The sequence below is a fragment of the Bos grunniens genome, chromosome 12, assembly GCF_055505025.1.
Source record: "Bos grunniens cultivar Pamir isolate PY7600 chromosome 12, Bosgru_T2T1.0, whole genome shotgun sequence".
NCBI lineage: Eukaryota > Metazoa > Chordata > Mammalia > Artiodactyla > Bovidae > Bos > Bos grunniens.
In genome coordinates, this window is record NC_141176.1 from 90,014,092 (window position 1) to 90,033,148 (window position 19,057).

The 19,057-nt window shown below is 42.5% G+C and overlaps 1 protein-coding gene across 6 annotated transcripts in view; it reads left to right on the forward strand.

Moving 5' to 3' along the window:
- TNFSF13B (TNF superfamily member 13b) overlaps positions 1 to 13,818 on the forward strand; it is a 31,242-nt gene extending 17,424 nt beyond the window's left edge. For 2 of the 6 annotated variants that reach the window (XM_086328661.1, XM_086328662.1), the window contains exons 3-6: positions 570 to 626; positions 8,418 to 8,530; positions 8,617 to 8,767; positions 12,317 to 13,818. In XM_086328661.1, coding sequence (XP_086184787.1) covers positions 570 to 626; positions 8,418 to 8,530; positions 8,617 to 8,767; positions 12,317 to 12,429 — 434 coding nt within the window. In that variant the 3' untranslated portion in view covers positions 12,430 to 13,818. The remainder of the gene's footprint in view (positions 1 to 569; positions 627 to 8,417; positions 8,531 to 8,616; positions 8,768 to 12,316) is intronic. The other 4 variants (XM_086328665.1, XM_086328666.1, XM_086328664.1 and 1 more) reach the window with 3 other exon arrangements.
- The last annotated feature ends 5,239 nt before the right edge of the window (positions 13,819 to 19,057 follow it).

A 19,057-nucleotide genomic window follows, 5' to 3' on the forward strand; every position in this document is an offset into this window, starting at 1 on the left:
TTTGAGGGAACTGGAGAACAAATGACAGTAGCTAAACTTTCTTTCTATACAGGCGTATGTTTTAGAAGAAGTTCAGCTAAACTGTTTAGATGGTATTCCCTGGTGGCTCAGAGGGTAAAGCATCTGCCTGCAATGCGGGAGACCCAGGTTCGATCCCTGAGTTGGGAAGATCCCCTGGAGAAGGAAATGGCAACCCACTCCAGTACTTTTGCCTAGAAAATTCCATGGATGGAGGAGCCTGGTGGGCTACAGTCCATGGGGTCAAAAAGAGTCAGACAGGACTTCAGTTGTTGGCAAAATAATTTTAAAACTACTATATTTCAATAGCATAGAGTTTTTCTAAAACTTGAATTTCAAGTATATACATATTGCATTTAAAGTAGAAGTTATATTGAGATCTGTGGGCATATTTCCTAAAGGGATTTTAAGAACAGCACGTAGGCAGTGAGAAAGTATTGATATGATTGATCAGGGGCCATTGGAAGAGTGGGTTTGTAGCTTTGTATTCTTGGTCGTCTTCGTTCCCTATTTCTATTCATGTAACTAAATGATATATTTTTGCTTTTCAGTCACTCAAGACTGCTTGCAGCTGATTGCAGACAGTGACACGCCCACTATACGAAAAGGTAATCCAGCATCACAGGGACTTTCCCACTTAGGATTCAGTTCAGTCCAATTACCTGTGATTTCATGCCCCAAAACTGTATTTGAACTCCACCTCAAATCAATGATCTGCCTCAAAACTTCTTATAATCAGATTTAAGATAATAGATTCATTTAAAATAACTGGGGAATAAATATGTAGGCTCCTATAATAACCTAACAGAGAGAATTACCTTTAGGACATAATACTAAGAAATTTTAAATAATTAGCATGTGATAAAGCAAAATTAGTACTAAATCAAAGTCAGCTTTTTATTTAGAAATGATTTTGGCTTCTATAATGCCTCAAGATCATCTTCAGAAATATTCATTCCTCTGTTACATTAGGTCATAGAATATTTTAACAGGATGAAGATAACACTGAACATAAAGACATTTATATTAATTATTTATCAATAAGTATAAAATATGTACAAATAAATAACATTTTTGTGATAAACCTTCAGTGTGAAATTATTACTTTATATCTTACATGTGCTGGTTAAAAACATACAATTTCCAGTTACAGTGTGGGCACTGGGGCTTAGCAGCGAATAATGTGTATGTGAGTCCTCATTTTCACAGGATTTACCTTCTATGAGGGGAAAACAGAAAACAAGCAAATGAACAAGTAAAATCTATCTTGCATCTGTGTTTTTCACTGTGATTTTATCTTAAATGCAACCCCAATACTAAAATACTTGAAGTTCTGTTATTGCTTATTGTTTGACATTTTCCAAAGTCCAATGTTTGCAACTTTTATTAGGTAGCAAATTGTCTCCTAAGAATTCAGATAGAGCCAGAAGAAGATTCAAAAGACCAGTGAAAAATTATAACTTGGAAAAGTCTTGTTTTACACATTTGGCCAAAACCAAACATGCTGTTCATCACTGTAAAGGATGCAGCTGCTCCTCCGCTGTGAGCTTGCACTTCACAGAGCCGTGGTCTTCCTGGCGCGGCGGCCGCTCCATGCTGACCCTCCCTGGAGGGTCCCGGGGCTTATGTGGACCCTTTGCCACGTGATGAGTTATGACTCCAGTCAATCTCGATCGTGTAAATAAACGTTGGTGTGTGTGGACATTTCCACAGTACTACTTGACTGCATCCTAGAAATCTTGGTCTGCTGTGTTTCTTCTTTGTCATTTGTCTCAAGATATTGCCTCGTTGAGGCTTCCCAGATGGTGCTAATAGTAAAGAACCTGCCTGCCAATGCAGGACACGCAGGAAATGCAGGCTGGATCCCTGGGTGGGGAAGATCCCCTGAAGGATGGCATGGCAACCCACTCCAGTATTCCAGCATGGAGAATCCCATGGACCGAGGAGCCTGGTGGGTTACAGTCCATAGGGTTGCAAAGAGTTGGACATGACTGAAGCAAAGCCACTTAGCACACACGTTGCAGGGTTATACAAAGAATTATTTACCTTAAAAATGCATACTGATTTTGTTTTATATTCAACATCAAGTATTATGGTAGGTAGAAACGTATTTCCTCAAATATGTCCACACCATAATCCCTGAAACCTGTAAGTTTATTACTTTATCTGGCAAAAGGGACTTTGAAAATATGATTAAAATAAGGAATTTGGGTATATTATCCTGGATGACTTGGGTGTTTCCAGGTGGCAATAGTGGTAAAGAATCCGCCTGCCAATGCAGGAGACCCAGGTTCAATCCCTGGGTCAGGAAAAAGCCCTGGAGAACGGAATGGCTACCCACTCCAATATTCTTGCCTGGAAAATCTCACGACAGAGAAGCCTGGTGGGCTACAGTCCCTGGGTTCACAAAGAGTCAGACACTGAGTATAGCACACAGACATCCCCATCTAATCTCCCAGACCCCCACCAACCCCATGCTCTAGACTCTATCCTGGGAAAGCTGATTGCTCTCTCCTGGGGTGGCCCCAGGATAATCACAGAGGCCCTTCTTGAGGGGGCTAGGGGTTCAGGGTCAGAGGAGGGGAGGTGGCAGTGAGAGCAGAATTCAGGGTGAGGAGACGGCTGCCTGTGAGGACGGGGGGGCCACAAGCCCAGGAGAGCAGGCCAACTCTAGAAGCTGGGGGAGCCAAGGGCTGGACATTCCAGCATTCAGAAGGAACACAGACCTGCCAGCAGTTTGACTTTGCCTGATGAGCCTTCTGATGTTTGAAATGGGAGATGATAAATGTGTGTTGTTTTAAGCCACTGTGTGTGGTAATTTGTTACAGCTGTAATAATAAATTAATGACACTCCTCTGAATCAACTTTCCCTGACACATAATGGGCCTTTGAAGACTGTAATCATGCCAAGTGGTTGCTCTGCTTGAATTTTTCTTGCTTTAGTTATGTCTCTCGGGGTTCTAATTATGTATACACTGGTAATTATTTTTTGGCTGTGCCGGGTCTTAACTGTGGCGTGTGGGGCCTTCTGTCTTCATTGCAGCCTGCAGGCTCTTAGCTGTGGCATGCGGGATCCAGTTCCCTGAGCGGGGATTGAACCTGGGCCCTCTGCATCAGGAGCATGGTCTTAGCCACTGGACCAGTGGAGAAGTTCCTGTGCTGTTAATTCTTGACTTGTTTTTTTTGTTTTTTTGTTTTTTCCCTATAGTTCTACAACTTTTCTCAAATTCTTAATGCTTTCTTTATTTCCCTCTCATTTTGCTTTGTGCAGAGTCTATGTGTCCCTTCTGAAGCTTTTATGTTCATCTAAGTGAGCTTTTTTCCCTCCTAATTTCCCGAATCCTCTTAGCTGACAGCTGACACTGTACTGCCTGTAGATTCCTGCGTGTATATGAGAGATTCATCACCTTCTGTGAGTTGATTTTTTGCTGACTCTGTGTGAACTTTGCTGCCTCCCGGCCCTTGACCATTTCCTTGGCTTCTTCTTCGGTGTGACCGCAGTCGCTTCGGCCTGCCTTGGAGTTATCTTGGAGGATATAGACATGACTCTATATCAGACAACAGACATCAGTCTGTTCCTTGCACAGGGCTTACGGGAGGTGGAAAAGGAGGGAGGGGATTCCCACGGTCGGGTTGATAACAGAAGTCTCTTTTGGTTTTTCAACATAATGATTTCATAGAGGCAGTGATGAGGTTTAATCTCACAGTAGAATTTGACAGTTGATAAGTCTCGTTTTACTGAAAAGATTTTATCGATGATTTTTGGTTTCGGCTGCGCTGGGTTTTCACTGCTGCGTGCGGGCTTTCTCTCGTTGTGGCGAGAGGGGTCTGCTCTCCAGGTGCAGCGTGCAGCGTTCTCTCTGCTGTGGCTTCTCTTGTTTCAGGGCGCAGGGTCCAGAGTGCAGGCTCGCGGGCCTGGCTGCCCCGCAGCATGTGGGATCCTCCTGGATCAGGGATCGAATCCGTGTCCCCTGCACTGACAGGTGGATTCCTAACCAATGGACCATCAGGGAAGTCCTCCCTTCTTTTCAAAACATGTGCTTTTCTTGGTTTGTTTCTCCAGCCACGTTCCTTGCTTTTTTTACCCACTGCTTTTCTAAACTTTAAAAAAAAATTCCTTCAATGTGGACGTTTTTCAGACCTCTGGCACAGTCCCCTTATCTTCATTCTTGTTTCTTTGCACTCTCAAATCCTCCTGTGTTGTCACTTAATAGCCATGTGTGATGGCCTCAATGTAGATCTTTAGTCCAGTAGACTTTCCTGAGATCCAAGCCTATTTATGCCTCTGTCTGTTGAGCGCCTCTTCCTGAGTACCTTGGTGACATCTCAGCGTGAACTCTAGACCTCTCCCCCGCATCTGGTCTCCCTCCTGTATTCCCTATTCCAGTATGCTGGTTCATTAGTTGTTCAACCCAGAATTCTGGGTGTCACTCTTGACTGCTTCCTTGAAGTCACTGCATTAATCTCATAACTTTATTGACGATTCCTCATATATGTAATTTGAACTGATGTGTTTCTCTTCGTTTCCATTTCACCCTCCTAGTACAAACCCCGTCTTCTCTCACCTTGGCTGGTTCCCTTGACTCCAGTTTTGCGCTCTGCTCACCTGGGAACTCCACAGCGGTGTTCCTAAAACCCAGCCGTCGCCATCCTTCTCCACTGCGCACAGCCCTGCCGGGCCTCCCACCGCCTCCCTGGCAGCCCAGCCTGCGTGGCTCTGCCGGTCTGATTTGTTTCTGCGGGTTTTCCTAGTCCTGCCTCAGCCGCAAAGCCATATGCCTGTGGATGTCACTGCCAGACATGTGGGTTCAAGTAAAAAGTAAATCCCTATTCCTTGACTTGGCTCACTTCATCTGTCTTCAAAAATATTATCAGTATCTCTTCTCCTTTAACACTATTTCCAGGAATTTTAAGATAATAAAATAGAAAATCAAGAGAAGTAGTCAAGGGTGATAGCTGTGATTGACAGCTGCTCTCTGGAGCGTTTATGGTCAATTATTTAAGGAAGTAACACTGGAAGAATAAATAATTGGGAGGACGTTTCCTATTCATAAAATAGAATAAAAACAGATATTGGCAAAATAGATCCGATTTTCCTATAAAAACATATTCTTCTAAAATTTATCTACAAGTCTTTCACATATATCAGAACAGGAAAGATCTACTCTCTTAAAAGCAGGCGTTTTCAGAAATACATGTGAATTATTTTTATATTTGAATACTGTCATTTTAATTTAATTTCGCATGTTAATGTACATAGTAATTTGTTAAGTTTTCAAAGACATTTAAATACATCAAATATTGAAAGCTGCGTGGAGCTGGGAAGTTCACACTTTATATACCAAAATATATTAGTATTTTAGCTGTTGAAAACAAAATTAAGCATGAATGCTCCTAGTATTTACCTTCATTGACTGAAATAAAACCCTACCATATAAGAACTGTGAGTTGAGTTTATTCAGTGTCTTACTGAGAACTATAGCCTAGCCCAGGAAACAGCCTCTCAGACAGCTCTGAGAGACTATTTCAAAGTAAGGCAGAAGCCTGGATTTATGTAATTTTTTTTTCTGGAATAACAAAAGATTACTGCTAATCACAAAGAAAAAGCACAGATATCTCACTTCAATGATTTTAGTGCTTTTCTATGTACAAGGAGGAGGTGCAAGAATCTGGGGTCATTGAAATCTTTCCTTTCCACATTCTTAAATATCTACTGTAAGAAGTGATTCTTACTAGCTTAGAGAAGCTTTCTATAGAATAGACATTTAGTGCATGTTTTCTTGTTAGCATTTACCTATCCGTGGTCTAACTAGCATGCAAAAAACACTAAGTAATTTTTAATATGTAGAAACATATCATGTATGATTAAGTTTATAATCCCTTTACCTTTTAGTTGATTTTTTAGTGTATTTTCTTAAATTTAAAGTTCACTTAGCTGCACAAATTGCTGGAGTGTGTATTGTGTGCTCTGCTGCATTCTTGGCCCCTGAATTTCCGGCTGTCACTATGGGATGGTCATTGCCTCAGCCTCAGTGTCAGCAACATGGATCTATGTGTGCTCTTTATAGCCCGTGGACTGTAGCCCGCCAGGATCCTCTGTCCATGGAACTTTACAAGCAAGAATACTGGAGTGGGTTGCCATTCCCTACACCAAGGGATCTTCCCAACTCAGGGATCAAACCTGCATCGCTTGTGTCTCCTGCATTGGCAGATGGAACCACTCTTGCCACTTGGATGGAGTGTAATCCATGTGTGTGTGTGTGTGTGTGTGTGTGTGTGTGTGTGTGCATGAGTGCTCTCATGTATGTGGGCAGGGTTGGGCGAGAAATGTACACAGTAATAAAAACAAGTAGATGATTCTCTCTAACAAGAATTTTTCCAGCAAAATAAGATGAAGTGCCAAAAATAAAACAGAAAATAAGAATATAAGCCTAATAAGGACTTGTTTTTCTTTTTCTTCTGACAATATAATGGTGGGATTTGGTAAGAACTGACTAAATAGGTATAAGTATGGTGTAGAGAAATAGAGGATCAATGTAAAGTACTGTAAAAAAAGTTTGTAGTCAGTAAATATGTCTAGTCAGAATATAAGCGTGCAGACTTAGAAATACGTGTTCCACGTCAAGAGTTCATATTACCTCTCTGATGGAGAGTGTTTCATTTCCCAGAGATTCAGTAACCAGGTAGTAAGATGCTTTTAAAACATGGAACGCTAGTGACTAATTGCATAGCACAATGGTTAGTATTTATTTAAATACATATTTGCTGCATTTGTTTTGGGTCAGGCATCATTTAAGGCCCCGAGGAAACAGCAGGGAACCAAACGTGAGCAGTCCCCAGGCTCAGAGAAGTTGGACTCTAAGATGTGTATGGTTCTGAAGGCGGACAAGAAGCCTCTGTGCTCAGAGGGTCAAATAAAACGTGAAAATAGTTGCCTTCAGTCATCAGCTTGTATTTATAATTTTTAATAATAACAACCCTGATATTAATTCTTCCTCACATTTTCAGAACTCTACCTTAAAGAATGCTGTGGGCATGTGATCTCTAAACAGAATTTAAAGCTACGGCATTATAATCTTTTCCCCGAAATGATGTCGTATGAAAACAGGCGATGATGAGGTTACCTCTGTTCTGTGTAACCAGGGAGATCTTTATTGGTGGACTGTCGTTACCCAGGGTGGCACCGGAGGGTTTGCACCAAAGGAAGGGGTTTCTCAGAGACCATCTTTGGGAACAGAAAGTTGGGGGGATCGGGTTGCCCCCTGTGTGGGAACTGAGGAGAGGAGGGGTGAGCTGTAGGGCCCCTCCCTGCTGCCTCCTCTCTCCTTTCTACCCACCCCCCCTCCAAGAAGGGCAGAGGAAAATTTTTCTCCTCCCCAACAGACTCAAATAGAAACTGAAAATCTCTATTGGTGTGTTATTCAGAGACCTTTCTTTGGCCTCAAACTCTCCCATCCAGACTAGACATTATTATGAAAGTTGCTGAAATACAGAAGGAATCAAAACCCCAGACATGACATATGAAGCGCTTGCTTTCAAGTTCCTGTATCTCATAGCTGGCCTGGGGGAGTATGTAAAAGATGCTAAGAAACCGCCAGAGGATGGTCATTTTTTAAAAGACGAAATTCTCCTCTAAGTTTCAGACTTAGGTTAGTGACTAAGCATGTTGTCAAAAGGTATGTGAGTCAGGTCCGGCTGCTCACTGCTCAAAAGCCAAAAACCAGGCCAGTTGGTGGAAAGGAAAGTTGGCCTTATTTCAGATGCCGGCAACTTGTGGAGGAGAGTGGTGGACATCTGTCCAAAGGCCGACTCCCCCCAACCCCCTGCTGACAAGCAGGGGGTGAGAGCTGTTATAGACAGAGTCAGGGGTTGGGGGGCCACAGGCAGAAAGAGCACAGCCATCTCTGAAGTCATCCTGAGCGGTCATCAGCGGTCTGGCCGGCGTCATCTTGGTCATTTCAGGTACAGTTAGTCTTCAGTCCCGGGCGCACTTGTTCCATTTCTTTGTGGTCAGTTCTCGGAACTGGGGCAGCTCGTGTCCTGGGTACGGTCTGGTCATCATTAGCCAACTCCTCCACCTGGGGTTTCAGTATCTGTAAGACGGCTCACACGATGTGGCTCAGAGTATGATCTGTAGCCCTTGAGAAAGAGCTGAAGGTCCCTGACGGTGCCTACTGACTATTACTATTTAGTCTCCTTAGACTGTTCTCCTTTGTTGCGGCATTTCTCACTTCTCTGATTAAACTTAATCTTTGACCAAAGTTTTCCATGGAAAAAAGGCAGGCAGGGGACACGGTCGGGGGGCAAGGGTCATGGAGTCCTGCTCTGTTTCAAATGGAGGTAAAACTGCGTTTCTCAGGGGTTTTCTTTTCCCTTAAAAACCATTCTCTTCATTGTAGGAGCGTACACCTTTGTTCCTTGGCTTCTCAGCTTTAAAAGAGGAAGAGCCCTAGAAGAAAAAGAGAATAAAATTTTGGTCAAAGAGACAGGCTACTTCTTTATCTACGGTCAGGTAGGTTCGACCCTGAACCCGCCGCCGCTGTCCAATGCCCCCGTTTCGTGCTGACTTCTGACAAAGTTCTTTGGTTTGTTCCTCAGGTTTTATACACCGATAACACCTTTGCCATGGGACACCTAATACAGAGGAAAAAAGTCCATGTCTTTGGGGACGAACTGAGTCTGGTGACTTTGTTTCGATGTATTCAAAACATGCCTGAAACACTACCCAATAATTCCTGTTACTCAGCTGGTAAATAATAGTTCTATATACATAGACAGAAAGACATTCCTCCGTATACTGTGTGGTGTTTATGGTCTCGAATGATGAGTTAGTCTGTTTTGATAGAGACAGATGCAATCATTACTTTAGATTTTCATTAATTAGCTAACTAGTTATTAATAAGTTTATCATTTTTATATACGTTTAGAAAGGGCAGTAGCTTCACACTGATCTACTCTAGAACAAGCTTGTTTTCTTGGAGCTGTGATAAGAGTGGTTGCATCATAAGAGAATGATGACCTGTGCCAGGCACATCCATCCGCGCTCCCTGCTGTAATCCTCCTTAAGAAAGGGAGGTGGGCACTGAGACACAGAGATGTAGCACATGTTGTCTGGGGCTGCACAGCTGAGCAGCTCCAGAACTTGGTTTAAATCAGCCAGTCTGCCTGAGTGGGAGTCACGGAATCTCACCTCTTCCTTACCTCCCTCCTGTGGAAGAAATGCCCTTTGGCCAGTTTTGAATGTCAGATCCAAGGGCACCATTTCTCTTCTGGGGTCAGTGGACACCAGATGGATACAGTTGGGATGCTAAAGGGTAGGACCGAGCCTGCCTTTCAACTCAGGGCCAGAGGACTGGAGAGGAAAGGGGACATGCAGGCTGTCTTCATTTCAGGTCTGTTTGGGCTGTGATTGCCTTCAGTTATTGTTGTTCAGCTGCTAAGTCCTGTCTAACTCTTTGGAACCCGTGGACTGCAGCCTGCCAGGCTCCCCTGTCCTTTGCTAATCTCCCAGAGTTTGCTCAAACTCATGTCCATTGAGTCAGTGATGCCATCCAACCATCTCAGCCAAATGAATTGCCATCAAAGCCTTCCTTTTATTTGGGGGTAATTTCAAACTAATCAAGGCCAGTACTTGAAAAAAAAAGTTGCCTTAAACACATTTATTTCTCTCTGGTGGTTTTGACAACTCCACTCAGGACCTCAAGGAATGTTTTCCTTTCCAGACAGCGTGAATGACAGTGTGGAACAGGGAGTGGGGGTTGATTGTGTGCTCTGAAGCTATGTATTCCAAAGGCACTTACTGACAAATGCACCAGGAATCAAGACAGAAAGATAATAATGCAGATGCTTGTCATCCTGGACCCATAGCCATAAAGAGCTTTGACGGGGTGTTGAGGAAGTTTGCTTAGATTTGAATTCCCTAATTTTCATAGAGAACTGTTATCCCGCAGCCTGTGGTAATCAGTATTTCTTGTTGCAAAATACCTATAAATGGGGAGGTCACTTCAGCCTGTTGTTTACTTACATTAATTAGCACTTAGAGCTTTACAACACACTCCTTTATACATTTTTCTGATCATCAGCTCCTCAAGGTTACTTCCTAGCCTGATTTTTTAAGAATAAATAACTTGACCTTAAAGATATTTCTCAGTGCTGATAGCTTAGCATCATTTACAAAAAGTGTTCTCTAGGAAATTTCAGGTTTGCAGTTTTTATCTGTTCTAGAGAAAATTTGTTTTACAATCATTAAAAGCTACACATTGGTGTATAAAGTGTTTCCATAATAATCTGAAAAAAAATTAAACTGGTCCATTTGAAGAGCCCAGTATCACACCAAGGAACCTCTCTTATGCATGAAACTGATTCTTATTCATCATGTCATTAACAAATTAGCGATTGCTACCATCTGGAAGAACTGAAATAGCCAGTAACTCAGTGTTGAATATTTAAGTAGGACCTACTTTGAAAAGTAGTAGTTAGTTTACACCGACTTTGAGAATTACTGTTACCTAATGATGTGTGCGGAGAAGGCAATGGCACCCCACTGCAGTGCCCTTGCCTGGAAAATCCCATGGACGGAGGAGCCTGGTAGGCTGCAGTCCATGGGGTCGCTAGGAGTTGGACACGACTGAGCGACTTCACTTTCACTTTTCACTTTCATGCATTGGAGAAGGAAATGGCAACCCACTCCAGTGTTCTTGCCTGGAAAATCCCATGGATGGAGGGGCCTGGTGGGCTGCAGTCCATGGGGTCGCTAGGAGTTGGACACGACTGAGCGACTTCACTTTCACTTTTCACTTTCATGCACTGGAGAAGGAAATGGCAACCCACTCCAGTGTTCTTGCCTGGAGAATCCCAGGGACAGAAGAGCCTGGTGGGCTGCGGTCTCTGGGGTCGCACAGAGTCGGACACGACTGAAGCGACTTAGCAGCAACAGCAGCAGCAATGATGTGTGAACTATAGCCTTTGTCAAATTATTAGATTATCTTGAATATCTGTGATAATTACTAATCATTCAACAAATCACTTCAATCTTTTTTTTTTACTACTCAGTGTAATGATCAAATGCCATGGGAATCCGGAAAGAATGCACATCACCCTTAAAAATATCTAAGTTCTTTTGTTACTGTCTGTCTTGGTCTGTTATCAAAAAACAATGACTCCTTGGGCATTCTGATCACTGCCCCAACATGTCTGTGAAGGTGTCTGGTATACCTGAAATGTTCAGGGAATAGGTGTTTGGGGCTTGACAGAGGAATTGAGGTTAAGGTAGATGTGTTTCTGTAAATATATTTCCATGGCTTGCTCATGAAACAATGCACCTGCTTTTAAAATTATTAGTTGTGAGTATTGACAATTTAGTTGCATCAATGTGTTATTTGTTTGTTCCTTGGTTTTCTTCTCTGCCCCCGTTCCTCTTTATTTTTTTTCTTCATATTTTTCTTTTAAAATGGGGTCAGGAATGACCTGATACCCTGAGTGTAGTTCCTGAGTTGCATTTTGTATTCCTGAATCACAGGCTACCTTATTATAAATTAGGCACATGCAGATTAATCAGTTCTGAGAAGCTAATTAGCTTCTTACTTTGGATTATAAAGACAGGTTATGGTCATTTAAGGAAACACAAAATATAGAGGACTATAAAAAGCGCTCTGAATGACTCCAAATTCCATAGTCTGGACTCTACAGAAAGACTCTGTTAGCAGATGTGTTTTGCTAATAAGTAGTGTTTTGCTTTTTACTTTCTAATAATTCACACATTATATGCCCATTTGAAAGTATATTTAGGGCTATGCAGTGTGTGTGTGCATATTTTTGTATTTTTATTTAACATTATTTTTTAAAGTTTCCCATGTCAAGTGAAGCAGAGCCACTTTTAACTTTATAATATTCCATCTAGGGATGTGCTATGATTTACTAAACTTTTTTTCTTATAGTTAGACTTTTGGTTATTTGGATTCTCTGTTTTATCAACAGTAGGTGATATTGGGCTGGCATAAAGTTCCCTTGGGTTTCTCCATAACATCTTGCAGAAAAACCCAAGTGAACATGCTGGCCAACCCCACACATTCGTTTGTCTGTTATAACTCCTTCTGCTCATTTCTTTTACTATTTTTTTTAATTGTTAGGCAAATAGAATAATAACTGGTCTAGAAACCCACTGGTGTAATGTGAAAAATGAATGCCTATGTGAGTTTTTTTTTTTTCCCAAAACCAAGTCGTCTTCTTTAATGTTCTGCCCTCCCCTCTTCTTCACCTGCACAATGGCTTCAAGTTGTCGCCAATCATTCCTTTCCAGGCATCGCCAAGCTGGAGGAAGGAGATGAACTCCAACTGGCAATACCCCGGGAAGATGCTAAGATATCCCGAGATGGAGATGGCACGTTTTTCGGAGCCCTGAAGCTTCTGTGACCTGCTCACACCTTGTGTGTGGCTCTTTTCTTCCCTTCTCTGTGCCGCTAAAGAGAAAGCACTTAACTGGAAATACCAAAAGGGAAAAACAAAATAGTTACCATAGCCTTTTCTGGGAGCTATTTGTTTTGGTTTGCTGCAACTCGACCAAAACAGGAAATTTAACAGACAACCACAGCCAAAGGGTGTCATGTGAATTATGAGAACTAGAGCCTATTTACGGAAAAATAGAATTAGAAAGACTTACACTATAATGCCACGTTGGACAACTTAGTGCTTACCGCCTTGGAAGAAGCACAAGATTCAAAGGGGTGATATTCGTTTCTTCCAGAATGATATTCCACTGTTTACTGTGCAACAGAGCCTGTGACATTTGGGGGGAAATCTCAGGATTTACCCTCTATTTTTATGTTAAATACCCTGTCTTTTTCTTCTATTAATACTGAGGAAATGGAAGAAAAAAAAGGTAGAGAAATCTTGCATTCTATACATGAAAAAGTAACTCAAAGTTTAAATTTAAATATTGTATTAGATAATCGGACTCAAAATAGGATACTGTTACTATTTAAGTCTTTTAGGTTTATTTTGAGTTTGCAGTTTTAGCTCTAATATTATGTATTACCCGCTGGAACACTCTGTGACATATTTCACAGAAGGGCAATCATTCTCTCGTGTGTCTACACTTCAGAGTATTTTTTACAGCTAATTTCAGTTACTTTGGAAACTTTTAATATAATTTCAACTCATGCATATAAACGTTCATTGAAAAAAGTAACCATCATTGTTTTTACGTAAAAGTAAAATCTGCCATAGGAGTTAATAAACACATTTGTAATAATGTAATATTATTTCCCTTTATTTCCTATTCTTCTGTTTTAAACTGCTGCTATTGTAGTTCACATATCCCAGCCTTTAAAAAATAGTCATGTTAATAGCTTTTCAGAAGTGGAGGATTGATTAAAGTTCCTGGCATCCTGAGTAGGGTATATGCCATGTGCTTGTTCTAAAGATTGTTGCTGTTGTTGTTATTGTTCAGTCGCTGAGTTGTGTCTGACTCTTTGCAACCCCATTATCACCTGCCAGAAGACATTGTCCTGATTTTCATTTTATAAAGGACCATTTTGAGAATATCATACTACTTATCTTTTATAACATCACTTGTTTCACTTTTTAAAATGTCATCAGTTTATACCGTTTACTTCATTGTTTAAACAGATGGAAAAACAGACCCTCGTCTACACGACTGTTCCCCAGTCTACATTAAAATATTTTTAAAGGTATTTTTTCAAAACAAACGTTTGTATTTTGTGTCTAAAATTAAACTTTGTTCAACATTCTGATTCCTATAGTTTAAGCTTTTGGGTTAAAATAAAACATGTTCTGAATTTATTTGTTTTACAATATGATAATGAAAAAAGTGATAGGCAGGGTAGAAGCTTCGACACGAGGAGGAAATCAGAGGTGTTCTCAGTGTTGCTGCGAGTCGGATCGCCAGAGAAAACACATCAGTGCCTTTGCCTCGTTTTTGAATTGTTCGTCTTACACCATCCATCTTTTGGTTTCTCTCTGTAACACTGAATGTTGTCATAAAAATTAGGTACACAAAGTGAATGATATTCAGTATCCTGTGGTAAACCGCAATGGAAAAGAGTATGGAAGAAACTGTGTATATGTGTACAATTGAGTCACTCTGCCGTATAGAAATTAACACAGTGTTGTAAATCAATTATACTTCCATTAAAAAGACTGAAATGATAGAATTAGGTGCGTAAGTGATAAACATTATAGATTAGTGTGTGTATGTGTCTTAGTTTGTGATGCAAAGTATCTGAAGTCATAAATATGTCTTTTTATTTCAAAAAGGATTTGTTTACTTCAATACTATATATGTGAAGTTATACATCAAATATTTCTTAGGACTTGGGTTAAATAAGGGTTTCCTAGGTGAAGCTAATGGTAAAGGACCCTCTTGCTGATGCAGGAAATGTAAGAAACACAGGTTTGATCCCTGGGTGGGGAAGATCCCCTGGAGGAGGGCATGGCAACCCACTCCAGTATTCTTGCCTGGAGAATCCCATGGGCAGAGGAGCCTGGCGGGCCACAGTCCATAGAGTTGTAGAGTTGGACACGACTGAAGCGACTTAACTGAAGCACGCACAGGTTAAATAAAGATAATACCATAATGATAGGCTTGGGCTGTAAGCTTTTGTAATCTACAGCTTGCAGCATTTTGCTTTTTAAATGACTTAGCATATTTTGTCAGCAGATGTGGAATTCAGCCACATAAAATAGTTTTCAATGTTACTTCACTTTCCACTCAACCCAGCATTAAAACGTGACTCTTATCTTCCTTGTCAGTGAAATTGTGAGGAAAATCAGACATTGGTTGAATTAAAGCTTATGTAGCCATCAGGAAGTAGAATTAAATCAGAAAGAGAAGACAAATACCATAGGACATTACTCCTATGTGGAATCTTAAATACGACACGAATGAGCTGATCTACGAAACAGGAACAGGATCAGGGAGACAGAGAACAGACTTTTGGTTGCCAAGGGGGAGGGTGATGGGAGAGCGATGGGGTGGAATCTGGGATCAGCAGACGCAAACTAGGATATACAGGATGGATGAGCCACGGGGTCCTCCCACACAGCACAGAGAACTGTATTCAGTGTCCTGTGATAAACCATCATGGAAGAGTGTGAAAAAGAATGGATAGATGGATAACTGAGTCACTTTGCTGTACAGCGGAAATTAACACAACATGTGTAAATCATGTACTTCAATAAAAATAAATTCAAAAAAGGTTAGGTAGATACAGAGGTCTGTGTGGGAAATTCACTGCAACAGTCAGTGCTCCTGCCCAGGTTCACCCTTCTCTCTTTTTCCTGCAATTAATTTTAGCAGAAAAAGATGTTATCTTGGGATTTCCTACCAAGAAAATTTCTAAGACTTAAGTATATGGGCCCAGGCCAGATACTCTTCTGTCTTAAATCCAAAATCAAGACTTGTGATGCTAAATAACCACCCAGCTGTTGTTCAGTCACTAAGTCATGTCCGACTCATTGTGACCCTGTGGACAGCAGCACGCCAGGCTTCCCTGTCCTTCCCTATCTCCTGGAGTTTGCTCAAACTCATGTCCATTAATTTGGTGATGCTATCTAACCATCTCATCCTCTGTCATCCCCTTCTCCTCCTGCCTTCAATCTTTCCCAGAATCAGGGAAAGATCTTTTCCAATGAGTTGGCTCTTTGTATCAGGTGACCAAAGTATTGGAGCTTCAGCTTCAGCATCAGACCTTCCAATGAATATTCAGGACTGATCTCCTTTAGGATGGACTAGTTGGATCTCCTTGCAGTCCAAGGGACTCTCAAGAGTCTTCTCCAACACCACAGTTCAAAAGCATCAGTTCTTCAGTGCTCAGCCTTCTTTATGGTCCAATTCTCACATCCATACATGACTACTGGAAAAACCATAGCCTTGACTAGACAGACCTTTGTTGGCAAAGTGATGTCTCTGCTTTTAAATACGCTATCTAGGTTTGTCATAGCTTTTCTTCCAAGGAGCAAGCATCTTTTAAAGTTTGCATTCATGAATGCAGCATTTATGGCTGCATTCACCGTCCACAATGATTTTGGAGCCTAAGGAAAGTGGGCCCTGAATGGCTGAGCAGAACATCCCGAGGAAGTCATGGTGCAGCCCTCACTGACACCTGGAGGAGTCCCTCCATCCTCCAGGTTCTGCAGAGAAGGTCCTCCCAGGGTGCTTTGTTAGGGGCACAGCAACCTGTCCAGAGAAGAACCTCAAGAATTCTGTTGCCCTTTGAATCCCGAACCAGGAGAGGAGACATTACTGTTCTAGAGACCTGCTCTAGGAGACTCTCCTGCTCTAGGAGACCATCAGAGAGCCTGGACGTGTTTGGTTTGGCTGCCACGTTGCTTCCTCATTTTCGAGTTGTTTTCGAATATAAACTTCTAGACTCAAGACATGAAACAGGACGTTTACACTTCTTTCAGAAATACAGCTGTTTTCTTTTGCAGCCTCGGAGAGGGATTATAATATACGTGCAATAATACTAAGAATCATAAGGGCACAGCCTGGTGATATGTTTTCACAAAGTGGACCCTCTCCTGACATCACCTCCCCAATCGCAGCACCCCAATCTCGCCAGCACCCCGAAGTCTGTCACTTCCTCTCTGACCTTCAGAGATCACCATTCCGATTTCTGTCCTTGAGGTAGAGTTTTGCCATCTGGACTTCATAGAGATGGGACCTTACAGCATGTAAGCTTTTGAACATCTGTTCACTGCTTTGTGAAACCCTTCCACACTGTTTCCTATAGAGACAGATCATTCTCCTTCTTGGCTGAGTAGAATTTCATTTTGCAATTATATAACAACATATTTGTTTGTTTTATTATTGAAAGACTTTGGGCTATTTCCCGTTTGGGCCTGTCATGAGTTATGTTTCTGTAAATATTCTCTGAACCGTGAATAGTCTCTGAAAATATTTTGAGGACCCCTATGATCTGCTGGATTTACACATAAGACTGCAATTGTGTTTTGTTGTTGTTTTTATTTTTTAAGTTGGAGTATAATTGCTTTACAATGCTAGTTTCTGCTGTACAAAAACGTGAAGCAGCTACACACATGCATGTATCGCCTCCCTCTTTAGCCTTCTTTCCACCCGTCTAGGTCATCAACAAGCTGAGCTCCCTGTGCTATACAGCAGGTCCCCACAGCTCTCTGTTTTACATGCAGTATTGTATATACGTCGTTGCAGGCAGATTCTTTACCTCCTCAGCCACAAGAGAAGCCCAGAAGTGTTAGCCATTCAGTCCTGTTCAACTCTTTGCGACCCCATGGACTGGAGCTCGCCAGGGTCCCCTGTCCATGGAATACTCCAGGCAAGAACACTGGAGTGGGTAACCATTGTTTTCTCCAGCGGATCTTCCTGACCCAGGAATTAAACCAGGGTCTCCTGCATTGCAGGTAGATTCTTTACTGTCTGAGCCACCAGAGAAGCCCAGAGTATATATGTCAGTGTTGTGGGAACGCATTGTTATGATATAGATGGTGTGCCCTGCTTCAGTTAGTACTTCCAAAACATGTCCTGAATCATAAACAATTCCAGAAAGTCACACAGAATCAGGCTACCCGAGACCACAATTGCCAAGGCTAGTGTCTTTTTTCAGCCGACTTCAGCCAGGCCAGTGCCCTCTGCTTTGTTGCAGACCCTGGGGCTCTCTTTGGCCCGGTGTTATCTCTCTGGCCTGTGCTAAGATTCTGTATAGAACTTACTCCAGATTACCCATGGGCTCATTCACTTTTCTAAATTGATTTGTAAATGAGTGCGACTCTGACTCACTTTCACAGGTCCATCAGGGTTAGAGGGGGTCCAAGATCTCCCGGCTCCTGTGAGATCACCTTCTCCTTTCTGGGTTCCCTTCTGTGGGGAGGGGTGGGCTCCTCCCCACAGGGGCGGGCTGGCCTGGGGCCACGGGCGACCCCAAGCACAGGGACGGCCCTGCTCCGCCGTGCCCACGCCACCAGGAGGAGGAGGGCATTGTCTTTGAAGCGCTGTCTGAGGCTGTCTCCGGCTTCCTCCTGACCTTCCCCGTTGCCTGAGTCTTTTGCACAACAGGTGGAAGGGCCCCTGTGTCTCCCAAGCTCACCTGACAGCAATGTGGGAACTGCCAAGTGAGGGAAGGTCAAAACACTAGACATTTCTGTACAGGAGGGAAAAACGTGGAAAAAAGGACAAAGAGGAAGAGGAAGCAGTGCAGGGAGGCGGGGGGAAGAAAGAAACCTTTTCAGTGTTTAAGGAGGTGAAACATACCCCAGAGAGGGTAGCTTGTCTTTCTCAGGACTTCCTTTGCGGCTCAGACAGTGAGAATCTGCCGATAATGCAGGAAACCCAGGTTCGATCCTTGGGTCAAGAAGATGCCCTGGAGAAGGAAATGGCAACCCACTCCAGTATTCTTGCCCAGAGAATCCCATGGACAGAGGAGCCTGGCGGGCTGCAGTCCATGGGGTCACAAAGAGCTGGACGTGACTGAGCAACTGAACTGAATTGAACACTTTATTGCAGTTTTATTGATCTTTCCAGGGCTGTTCTTTTCCTTCCTAGATACCAGCCAGGGCACCTCATTGCATGCAGTTGCCATGTCTCTCTCGCCTCCTCTGGGCTATGCCCGTACCTTGGACTGCCCTTGTTTTCCTGGTCCTACTGTTCTGAGGAGTTCTAGGCAGATGTTCTGTAGGATGACCCTCAGATTGGATTTGTCTGATACTTGTCTCATGATTTGGATGGAGTTATGATTTTGGGGGAGGAACCCCGAAGTGAAGCATCCTTCTCATCACGTCAGATCAGAGATACGTAGTCACCTGGCCAGGTAGTAATCGCCAAATTCTCAAGGAACTAGTTTGAAATTCATGTTTCTCATTACTTTGGAAACACAGCCTTACCTTTGCTTTGTAGAAATGTCATAGCCGTGCACAACCACCAGAGGGCACGCTAGAACAACTAATTGTTGTTCAGCAGCTCAGTCGTGTCTGACTCTGGGACCCCGTGGAGTGCAGCAAGCCAGGCTTTCCTGTCCTTCACCATCTCCTGGAGCTTGCTCAAACT